Source organism: Saccoglossus kowalevskii, chromosome 11, assembly GCF_978046115.1.
Source record: "Saccoglossus kowalevskii chromosome 11, keSacKowa6.1, whole genome shotgun sequence".
NCBI classification, from domain to species: Eukaryota; Metazoa; Hemichordata; class Enteropneusta; family Harrimaniidae; genus Saccoglossus; species Saccoglossus kowalevskii.
In genome coordinates, this window is record NC_140651.1 from 37,331,983 (window position 1) to 37,345,585 (window position 13,603).

At 34.3% G+C, this 13,603-nt stretch overlaps 1 protein-coding gene across 4 annotated transcripts in view; it reads right to left on the bottom strand.

The window, feature by feature from the left end:
• LOC100378265 (dystrophin-like) overlaps positions 1–13,603 on the bottom strand; it is a 322,146-nt gene that overhangs the window by 79,701 nt on the left and 228,842 nt on the right. For all 4 annotated transcript variants that reach the window (XM_085505169.1, XM_085505170.1, XM_085505172.1 and 1 more), the window contains 2 exons: positions 12,359–12,655; positions 7,871–8,284 (listed from right to left, as the gene is read on the bottom strand). In XM_085505169.1, coding sequence (XP_085361295.1) covers positions 7,871–8,284; positions 12,359–12,655 — 711 coding nt within the window. The remainder of the gene's footprint in view (positions 1–7,870; positions 8,285–12,358; positions 12,656–13,603) is intronic.

The following is a 13,603-nucleotide window of genomic DNA, read 5'->3' on the forward strand; positions in this document are numbered from 1 at the left end:
AACACAACAAAGGACAACACCCACAATATAGCACTCCAACCTACCATGCAACAATATCTACGCACATTTCTCGCAATAATTTCACATTTGTAATACTATATTTCGGGCAAAATGTCAATAATTTTTATTAGTCACAATGAAAAATAATAATGTTTTTTTTCTGCAACAGTGAATTATTATAATGACTCTGAAGCAATCAATTGTGAACAAAGCACAAACCAAACAAAGTAGTACAATGGAAATGATTACATGCATGCTATTATTATTCAAAAGAGTCATAGAATATGCCTGGTATGACAAAGCATGGATGTGAAAATTAGAGATCCAAATTCAGGTTTTAGTAACTGTACACCAGTTTGTATATTGCATGATTTGGAGCAAAAAGAACTGAACATATAGACAATGTACTACCAATGGTATGAATATAGCAAGATATCAGAGTATTTAAATGTTTATTCATACTAAGAACTGAACACAGACAATGTACCACTAATCATATAATTGGAAGAAAGTAAATAAAAAAAATATACTGACTGGCAGTCGAATAAAATATCCACCAAGGTTTCTGAGACTCATGCTGCAAGTGTGGCCAGTAGTATGATGACAAGTCACTCTATTAACACATGCCAATCACCAGCAACCTATTATCATTATACTAAGTTTTATATTATAATGAAGTGGAATGTAAGACTGTCAACTCATCTCATCATCAAATCATGGAGGGTTTGTTGGATGATCTTTGACTACGATCATTATCATTGATAAATCAACAATTTATGACAATTATTGTCTACCAAAAGCAAATATTTAAATAATAATTAAATTAATAAACTGGATGGTTTATATTGATCACATCCCTCCATATGTAATGGACACCCCTTTATATGTAATGGATCCTTCCATACAATTAGAAATGATTGGGAGACATCAATAATATCATAATCCAGCACCTGATCCCATCTATAAAACAACAATATTTGCTGTAATTGCAATAAAAATTAACCACCACAGTTACACCGGAAAATACTACTGTAAGTGTTTGATCTTGGTTCGGTGTTTGGGTTCAAATACAGCTTTCAAAATTGTCTTCAACAAGTTAAATCTTCCAGATTGGTTCCAACAACCCCACTAGCCTTCACTAATATCTCCAGTCTGATAGAATCAATCCATCACCGCACCAAAAATAATAATTCAATCTGGGTAACAATATTACGGGCTAGCTACCAGAGTCTGACATTGACATGAATTCAATCTGGGTAACAATATTACGAGCTAGCTACCAGAGTCTGACATTAACATGAATTCAATCTGGGTAACATTATTACGGGCTAGCCACCAGAGTCTGACATTAACATGAATTCAATCTGGGTAACAATGATAAGGGCTAGACACCAGAGTCTGACATTGACATGAATTCATTATGGGTAACAATATTACGAGCTAGCTACCAGAGTCTGACATTGACATGAATTCAATATGGGTAACAATATTACGGGCTAGCCACCAGAGTCTGACATTGACATGAATTCAATCTGGGTAACATTATTACGGGCTAGCCACCAGAGTCTGACATTGACATGAATTCAATATGGGTAACAATATTACGGGCTAGCCACCAGAGTCTGACATTAACATGAATTCAATCTGGGTAACAATATTACGGGCTAGCCACCAGAGTCTGACATTGACATGAATTCAATATGGGTAACAATATTACGAGCTAGCTACCAGAGTCTGACATTGACATGAATTCAATATGGGTAACAATATTACGAGCTAGCTACCAGAGTCTGACATTGACATGAATTCAATCTGGGTAACATTATTACGGGCTAGCCACCAGAGTCTGACATTGACATGAATTCAATATGGGTAACAATATTACGGGCTAGCCACCAGAGTCTGACATTAACATGAATTCAATCTGGGTAACAATATTACGGGCTAGCCACCAGAGTCTGACATTGACATGAATTCAATATGGGTAACAATATTACGAGCTAGCTAGCTACCAGAGTCTGACATTGACATGAATTCAATCTGGGTAACAATGATAAGGGCTAGCCACCAGAGCCTGACATTAACATAAATTCAATCTGGTTAACAATATTACGGGCTAGCCACCAGAGTCTGACATTGACATGAACTGAATCTGGGTAACAATAATACGAGCTAGCTACCAGAGTCTGACATTGACATGAATTTAATCTGGGTAACAATATTACGGGCTAGCCACCAGAGTCTGACATTGACATGAATTCAATCTGGGTAACAATATTACGAGCTAGCTACCAGAGTCTGACATTAACATGAATTCAATCTGGGTAACAATGATAAGGGCTAGCCACCAGAGCCTGACATTAACATGAATTTAATCTGGGTAACAATATTACGGGCTAGCCACCAGAGTCTGACATTGACATGAATTCAATCTGGGTAACAATATTACGGGCTAGCTACCAGAGTCTGACATTAACATGAATTCAATCTGGGTAACAATATTACGGGCTAGCTACCAGAGTCTGACATTGACATGAATTCAATCTGGGTGACATTATTACGGGCTAGCTACCAGAGTCTGACATTAACATGAATTCAATCTGGGTAACAATATTACGGGCTAGCTACCAGGGTCTGACATTGACATGAATTCAATCTGATTAACAATATTACAGGCTAGCTACCAGAGTCTGACATTGACATGAATTCAATCTGGGTAACATTATTACGGGCTAGCTACCAGAGTCTGACATTGACATGAATTCAATCTGGGTAACATTATTACGGGCTAGCTACCAGAGTCTGACATTGACATGAATTCAATCTGGTTAACAATCTTACGGGCTAGCCACCAGAGTCTGACATTAACATGAATTCAATCTGGTTAACAATATTACGGGCTAGCTACCAGAGTCTGACATTGACATGAATTCAATCTGGGTAACATTATTACGGGCTAGCTACCAGAGTCTGACATTGACATGAATTCAATCTGGGTAACAATATTACGGGCTAGCCACCAGAGTATGACATTAACATGAATTCAATCTGGGTAACAATATTACAGGCTAGCCACCAGAATCTGACATTGACATGATTTTAATGATAATTTTTTTTGAATAATAATTCAAATTAATGCTAATATTTCCTAGGTATATACATAATCTTTTGGTGTTATTCTAGTAGTCCATTTAAAACATACAATAAATCATGCATGAAAAAAAAGATCTTAATCAGTGACGTTAATCTGACAGTGTAAAAAGCAGTGATCAATTATAATTACAGAATATTGCATTAACTTACACTATGAGAACACCAACACAGAATCAGACTAGAGTCACCAACACAGAATCAGATGAGAGTCACCAACAGATTTACATTATATGGAGACAATATGCTGCTGTACAGTAATTTGAAAGCTACATATACCACCTGCAAACAGGGCTCCTTAGAATGACAAAGACATTTCATCACTAAACTAAGGTGTCACCCAGAGCTTCCAGAAGCAGGTTAAGAAATCACATATAAATCTAGTTAGCATACTGATGCAGTAGCCATGACAACATATTTATGATGTCAGCACAAAATTATTCATGCGGTCATGGAAATGCTAAATGCTCAAGTAAGCGAGGATATTGCTTGTTATAAGCACTAAGCTAACACTATTTACAATTTACAATAAACTCCATTATCTAGAAAATAAAAATAGCTAACATTACCAACCATTAATATATCCATATAGCTAACATTACCAACCATTAATATATCCATATAGCTAACATTACCAACCATTAATATATCCATATAACTAACATTACTAACCATTAATATATCCATATAGCTAACATTACCAACCATTAATATATCCATATAACTAACATTACCAACCATTAATATATCCATATAGCTAACATTACCAACCATTAATATATCCATATAGCTAACATTACCAACCATTAATATATCCGTATAGCTAATATTACTAACCATTAATATATCCATATAGCTAACATTACCAACCATTAATATATCCATATAACTAACATTACCAACCATTAATATATCCATATAGCTAACATTACCAACCATTAATATATCCATACAACTAACATTACTAACCATTAATATATCCATATAGCTAACATTACCAACCATTAATATATCCATATAACTAACATTACCAACCATTAATATATCCATATAGCTAACATTACCAACCATTAATATATCCATATAACTAACATTACCAACCATTAATATATCCATATAGCTAACATTACCAACCATTAATATATCCATATAACTAACATTACCAACCATTAATATATCCATATAGCTAACATTACCAACCATTAATATATCCATATAACTAACATTACTAACCATTAATATATCCATATAGCTAACATTACCAACCATTAATATATCCATATAGCTAACATTACCAACCATTAATATATCCATATAACTAACATTACCAACCATTAATATATCCATATAGCTAACATTACCAACCATTAATATATCCATATAACTAACATTACTAACCATTAATATATCCATATAGCTAACATTACCAACCATTAATATATCCATATAGCTAACATTACCAACCATTAATATATCCATATAGCTAACATTACTAACCATTAATATATCCATATAGCTAAACTTACCAACCATTAATATATCCATATAGCTAACATTACCAACCATTAATATATCCATATAGCTAACATTACCAACCATTAATATATCCATATAACTAACATTACCAACCATTAATATATCCATATAACTAACATTACTAACCATTAATATATCCATATAGCTAACATTACCAAAATCAGTCAGAGAAATGCCCACAAAACTTGTGCATTACTGATCATGTGTGATGTTCATGCCTAGTTTGAAAGAAAATGGTTCAGGCATGATTGAAAAATTGGGGGGGGGGGGGGGTTATGAAGAAAAAAAATAGCCACCAGTCTGTCAAAGGTCATTGAAACAAAATAATTATCATGCAAATGTACAGTATTATAATGTCTTTGTACCAACTTTCACCAAAATGTCTGACAAGTTTTGAAAATAACACAAACATGGCCAAAAGCCATACATCAACTCAATTTCATCTTATTCTAAAAATATCTAAAGACAACATTCAACCTATAATCTACCAAATTTAAGTGAACTCTGTAAAAAACAAGCAGCCTCTCGGCTGAGATAGCTCCGCTGTTAGCAATGCACATTTCAATTAAAGAACTGAAGACATCATTAGAAAATGAACAATATGCATAGTATCAATGCAATGGGACTTGCTGTTTTCAACAAGAATTCAAAAATATCATTTTTCACCATAAATGATTGTGGTTTTTAACAAGAAGTCGAAAATATCACTTTTTACCAAAAATGACAAAAATATTCACCAAAATTAGAGAATTGAAGATATCATCATGAAATGAACAAATCTGAGAGAGGTCTACCCAAGGTACATATACACAAAGTATCAAAGCATTCAGGCTTGTAGTTTTCAAGAAGAAGTCGAAAAAGTAAAACATTGACACGGACGACGCCGCCGGACAATCACTCATATGATAAGCTCCACTTGACAAAGTCTATAGCGGAGCTAAAAAATGAATGCATATACAGGAACATGTATGATATGTGACATAATATGTATATGGCATCTGAAGTCAATATAAGGTACATGTATACTAAAACACTTTTTGACAGGGTTCATATACAGTCCAATAATAACTACAGATTATGGTAAAAATTATTCATATTCATTTTCAAAATTATCATTCAGTTCCTCCAAAACCAATAAAGAGTAAAACCAATCTCAGCAAATATCACAAACGAGCATAATCGTCATACAATGTACACTAGGTGATCATGTGAAATTTAGGTTGGAGAAATTTTAATGTTAAATGCTAATTTGATCAAACTGAAATATGTATTTTGATAAAAATATTATCTGCAGACATTCTTTATTACCATCAGAGTAGTAATATTCAGATTGGTAGAAACTCTGGTAGTAATCACTTGTGTCTGCTGGTGATGTCAATCTAAGAGAAAATACCACAGAATTATATTAAATTAATAAACAGTCAAAATAGTTTCTAAAAGGTCTGTGATTTTTTTTACCATGACTGTTATTCCTTAGGCCCCCACTATTCCACCATCAACCTTTATTTGGTCTAAGTATAAAATATTTGATGTCTGCAGTCAATTGTTTGTTGAGTATACATAGGGAAAGCAATTTGAAAACACAGAAGATTGATAGTTGTCACACTTATATATGTCCCTATTGTTTATGCATTTATGAAAATACTGCCTGCATGTAGACATATAATTTTTTTTTGAAATCCAAGACATAAAACCACCATTCACTCTATCATGAATGGATAATTTGTGTGAAGTAACCTTGACCTTGACCTCAACTGCACACTGCAAGCAATCAGGAATTACAAGCTTAACTGGTGTCATGGGTCTACTAGAAAACATTCAATTCATTTTGATGACAAAATGTTACAAGCGCTGTAATATTCACTAATCAGCAGAGATTGATTAATACAGTTTCATGTTGACATTAATTGCACTATTTTCATCAGCAATCTGCTTATGACAACTGTCAAAGGTTTTCAAATAGTGAATATCAAACTGCTTTAATAGTTTGTAATATCTTTGGGGCGGGGGGTGGGGGGGGTGTTATTTTAGAAACATATTTTGATAATTATATTTATCTAACTACAGTGTGATAAAATGAGATTTAAAAAAGTTTTGTTTTGCAAAATGAATAAGTCCGGCTGTGAAAGTGATTGCCATTTTCCATATACAGAGTACATTGATATTGTATTTACAGTTGGTTATGAGAATAGGTGCAACTACATTAACAATTCCATGGAGGACAAAGCATGGCTGCAACAATGGCTGTAGCTCCATGGTAGATGCAGCAAGACTGCAACAACATGGAATATGCACTGTGACTGCAACAACATGGTAGATGTAGGATGACTGCAACAACATGGTATATGCACTGTGACTGCAACAACATGGTATATGCACTGTGACTGCAACAACATGGTATATGCACTGTGACTGCAACAACATGGTATATGCACTGTGACTGCAACAACATGGTATATGCACTGTGACTGCAACAACATGGTATATGCACTGTGACTGCAACAACATGGTATATGCACTGTGACTGCAACAACATGGTATATGCACTGTGACTGCAACAACATGGTATATGCAGCATGACTGCAACAACATGGTATATGCAGCATGACTGCAACAACATGGTAGATGCAGCATGACTGCAACAACATGGTAGATGCAGGATGACTGCAACAACATGGTAGAGGCACTATGTCTGCAACAACATGGTAGAGGCACTATGTCTGCAACAACAAGGTAGATGCACCGTGGCTGCAACAAGGTAGATGTAGCGTGACTGCAACAACATGGTAGATGTAGCGTGACTGCAACAACATGGTAGATGCAGCGTGACTGCAACAACATGGTAGATGCAGTGTGACTGCAACAACAAGGTAGATGTAGCGTGACTGCAACAACATGGTAGATTCACTGTGGCTGCAACAAGGTAGATGTAGCGTGACTGCAACAACGTGGTAGATGCAGTGTGACTGCAACAACATGGTATATGCACTGTGACTGCAACAACATGGTAGATGTAGCATGACTCCAACAACATGGTAGATGCAGTGTGACTGCAACATGGTAGATGCAGCGTGACTGCAACAACATGGTAGTTGCAGTATGCCTGCAACAACATGGTAGTTGCAGTATGCCTGCAACAACATGGGAGATGCAGTATGGCTACAACAACATGGTAGACACCTACCTTGAGTTGATCATCTTGTGCTGAGAAGTTTTCAAAATCTCCACTGGTCAGTTGAGGTGAGTTAAGATCTCTTGTCACACCTTGTAATCTATCCAGTAGTTTATCCAATTCAGCTAAGAACTCATTTGGACAATTAGTAAATTCCACAGTCATTCCATATAATGTTCTATATGTAGTTGTCATCACTGTCTTCACCACTTCTCTGGCTATGATTTCCTCTGGTGTCTCCACCATTTCTGAGTCTTCAGGTTGCTTGAATTGATGAAACTGTGTCTTAATTTCACCAAATCTTGTTTTTAACTGTAATAATGTGGGATCACCAATTGGCATGGCACCTTTGCCCTTTAAATGGTCAGCTTGTTTCTGTAATTGTCTCACTTCATTTTCTCTTCTTGACATTTCCTCATGCAGATCCTACAGAATATAGATTAACATTCACAAAATAAATCTACACAATATGTTCCACATATTAGGATCAAGACCTGTAGCCAATGGCTAATTTAGTTTAGTTGTTCTAAAATTAACAAAGAAATTACAGAAAAACAAGTTATTTGCATTACATAGTTTCTGCAAGTTGTCAAGTTTAAGAAACATGTAAAGTGACATGAACGGTCAGAGCAAGTAGACTCCAAAACTACACCACCACCACCAGTCTGCCATTTTGAATCCGATCTGGAAAACTAAATTATGTGCATCGAGAGTCCATAATTTCTGATGCAAGTACCAAGTTAAAGAAACAAGTTAAAAGAATTCAAAAGCAGATTTAATGTAAAGTTTGTATTATGTATAGCAACACAGAAACAAAAGTGTTGAAGTTATTCATGCTGTTTATTTAAGTTGAATGATCTGACCCACATAATCATGAACCTATCACTATAATTGTTAATTTATTTATCATAAATTTCAACAAAATTGACCAAAATTGCTTGAAATCATGACTGCACATCCTTTCCCATTTTTCTGATGGTTTAGCCCTTAAATATGGTGAAACAAGGGAACAGTTAAACATAAAGTTAAATGGTGCCCTCTATTGATAACTTTTGCCAAAAAAATGTGAAATAATAAGTCAATCAAACAAAATTCTGAAAAAAAAGGCAAAAAACAATGAAAAGTATGGAATTAAAAAAAAAAAATTATGCACAACATTAAAATGGCTGCCAATCAACCATTCTGAATCTGATCATCTAATGAATACATGTACATATGTGTGACATAATATATGATGTATACATGATTGAGATATGCCACTGGACCCAATTTCATTAAAACAACATAGTTGAACTCTGGTGCCCTTTGTTATATAATATTACTCCCTTTATCATAGTTTGTTTCAATATAAATACGTATTGTCATAATTCATTTTGAATATAAACAAGTTTTAGGGTTGAACCAACAGTGGGAAATCAGTCTACCGAATGTCCTTAAAAGATGTAAATATCTTACAAAAACATTGGTGCCTTATTTGTTTAATTATTTTAAGAGACATAATTTCCAGCATTATTCAAAGTAATTCAGATATTTTAGTATAAAAACAAATGCCTCATCGCAGAAAAAAAGTGCTGCATTTAGACGTGAATAGATTCATAAAACATGCAAGAAAACAGAAATTCTTAGCTGGCTTTAGTCCAAGTATTTTGTACACATGTATGTCAAAAATTAATGATTAATGTTCTAATAGCTGCAACACATTCCTGTGAGTTTTCATTTGTCGAATTAATTTGTCAAATACAATTTTCTTTTCAAAATGTGGATGTAACGTTTTTCTTTTTCTGTATTTTTTCTGTATTGTTTTTGATTTGATAACTTTGAACTAAACAGATTTTCTATTAGCTTCAGATCTTGATCAAAGTTTGTCCATAGGAGTGCTTATATTGATTTTCTGACATCTTGTTTTCTGTAAAGATTTTATTGGTAAGTTTGCAAATGTGTATCAGACTGTGCAAAAAATCTTTCCATGAGTTGGTTTTGAAACCAAGTATAGTCTTGCCATGGGATTTGGGAGATACATTACCAAGGATATTATTACATTAATAAATCATTTGCTTCATTGAACACATACAACAATGCATATTTCCACTGAGATCAGTGACCTTTGATGCATATCACCAGTGATCAGTCAAGTAGAAACAGTCAAAATATTCTATCAGATTTTCTCAATTTTTGTATGATATTTTCATACAGGACATCTGTTGTTCAAACTCAGGGAAGACTTTATACTGTTGAATAGGTTGACCAAGTTTGGAATAGAATTAATAAAGTTATTGTGCACACAATGACAATTATTAACAACAACAACAACAACGACGACGACGACGCCGCCGCCAATGCCGACAACGCTGGACAAAAAAATTTTCCTTAATATACCTTTCCCTTCCATCTTTGATGGTACGGGCAAGGTAAAAATGGCTACCAGATGGCTATTATGAGTTTGGTCTAAAAACAAGCAGCCTCTCGGCTGAGATAGCTCCGCTGTTAGCAATGCACATTTCAATTAAAGAACAGAAGATATATTAGAAAATGAAGAATATGCATAATATCAATGCAATGGGACTTGCTGTTTTAAAAAAGAATTCAAAAATATAATTTTTCACCATAAATGATTGTGGTTTTTAACAAGAAGAAAATATCACTTTTTACCAAAAATGACAAAAATATTCACCAAAATTAGAAAATTAAAGATATCATCATGAAATGAACAAATTTGAGAGTAGTCCACATGTAGTACCTATATATGTAATATCAAAGCAATTGGACTTGCGGTTTTAAAAAGAAGTTGAAAATATCACTTTTTACCAAAAATGACAAAAATATTCACCAAAATTAGAAAATTAAAGATATCATCATGAAATGAACAAATTTGAGAGTAGTCCACATGTAGTACCTATATATGTAATATCAAAGCAATTGGACTTGTGGTTTTTAACAAGAAGTCGAAAATATCACTTCTTACCAAAAATGACAAAAATATTCACCAAAATTAGAAAATTAAAGATATCATCATGAAATGAAAAAATTTGAGAGTGGACCACATGTAGTACCTATATATGTAATATCAAAGCAATTGGACTTGCGGTTTTTAACACGAAGTCGAAAATATCACTTTTTACCAAAAATGACAAAAAAATTTAAACCAAAATTAGAGAATTGAAAATATCATTACAAAATAAACAAATCTGAGAGAGATCCACATGTAGTGTAATATATATATGTAATATCAAAGCAATTGGACTTGGGGTTTTTAACAAGAAGTTGAAAATATCACTTTTTATCAAAAATGACAAAAATATTCACCAAAATTAGAGAATTGAAGATATGATCATGAAATGAACAAATCTGAGAGAGGTCTACCCAAGGTACATATACACCAAGTATCAAAGCATTCAGTTTTCAAGAAGAAGTCGAATAAGTAAAACATTGACACGGACGACGACGAGACGGACAATCAGTCATATGATAAGCTCCGCTCGACAAAGTCGACAGCGGAGCTAAAAAGTAAAACATTGACACAGACGACGGACAATCACTCATATGATAAGTCGACAGCGGAGCTAAACAAAATACATCAAGATCCCACAATATCCAATATATATACTAAGTTTGAACCATTCATACATGACCAGTATCCAGTTCCAGAATGTCAGAAATTCTCGATTTGGATGAATTCTACGAATAGTCTTGAACCAGATCGTGAAATGAATGAACCTGCATTTGTCTCTCAAGACACAAAGATCAATCCATAAATTCCTGTTTTCAGACTTCATCCAAAGAGGAACAAATAATTGTTTAATCTTTTCTCTGAACACAGAGCATAGTGATCATTTTGAAAGGTGAAACTTACAGGTACCATATGATCTGATACACGAATGCATGTTTTTCATTGGTCAATCACTTGATAGATAAGATCACAAGTTCTTTGCATATTTGGCAATTCATTCCTGATGTGACAAGACTTTTTGATAGTAAGCTTTCAATTTCACTCCCTAACACTGCTTAGTAAGATGTGAACAAGTTTTTAGTTAGTGATTTCATATTAGGATACCCATTGTGCATAGGTCTACAATATGTCATCTCCGGACTAAATGTTTGATCATTTTTTTTTACTCCGGAAATGAAATGACAGAAATAACGTTAGTATACTAATAATTCAAGCACTTGTAAATAAAAATAGTTTTACACTTTAATTTAACATCACCTGCTGAAAGCATCTACAGATAGCCAAAATAAATGAGGGGAAAAACATGTCAGCAGTCAATGTGTTCACAGCATTTTGTAATAAATAAACATAAATTATACTCACAGCCCAAAATGTTAGCATGGTAGGAAATGAGTGAATACTTTTGATGCACCCCATTGTAAACTGCATACAGTGTGAGGGGGATCCAAAATTATATTTATGATGGCTTACCAATATGCAAATTAGCTTTGTGATTACTTATTAATTGGTAATTATAATTGAAATCACATTGGAATGCTAAAGATGAACAGTACCTGCATTTTCTTGTCATCTCCTTTACATTCCTGTAGCTGTATCTCCATGGTAACAATCCAGGTCATTATATCATCTCTTTTATTCTTGTATTGATACCATTGAGGAACAACTGTCTTCAATGATTGTTTTTTCAACTCTGCATCATTTTTCACAGCTTCCCATCTGTTTTTGAGGTTGTCCACTTTCTGTTGCACTTCCTTTTTCAGTGCTTGGTCACTGCTTTCAATCCAACTCTCTCCTTTTAAAATTAATTCATCAATATCAGGCTGCATGTCATTGATTGCTTCATCCATTTCCTAGACAAGACAACCATTATACATTTATTTATCATTTTAATTTTATTGGTGATAAAGAGAATTTATATGTACATCAACATATCACACCCATTATGTGCATCAACATATCACACCCAGTATGTGCATCAACATATCACACCCAATATGTGCATCAACATATCACACCCATTATGTGCATCAACATATCACACCCATTATGTGCATCAACATCTCACACCCATTATGAGCATCAACATCTCACACCCATTATGAGCATCAACATATCACACCCAGTATGTGCATCAACATATCACACCCATTATGCGCATCAACATATCACACCCATTATGCGCATCAACATATCACATCCATTATGCACATCAACATATCACACACATTATGTGCATCAACATCTCACACCCATTATGTGCATCAACATCTAACACCCATTATGTGCATCAACATATCACACCCATTATGTGCATCAACATATCACACCCATTATGTGCATCAACATCTCACACCCATTATGAGCATCAACATCTCACACCCATTATGAGCATCAACATCTCACACCCATTATGCGCATCAACATCTAACACCCATTATGTGCATCAACATCTAACACCCATTATGAGCATCAAAATATCACACCCATTATGAGCATCAACATCTCACACCCATTATGTGCATCAACATCTCACACTCATTATGAGCATCAACATCTCACACCCATTATGTGCATCAACATCTCACACCCATTATGTGCATCAACATCTCACACCCATTATGTGCATCAACATCTCACACCCATTATGTGCATCAACATATCACACCCATTATGTGCATCAACATCTAACACCCATTATGTGCATCAACATATCACACCCATTATGTGCATCAACATATCACACCCATTATGTGCATCAACATCTCACACCCATTATGTGCATCAACATATCACACCCA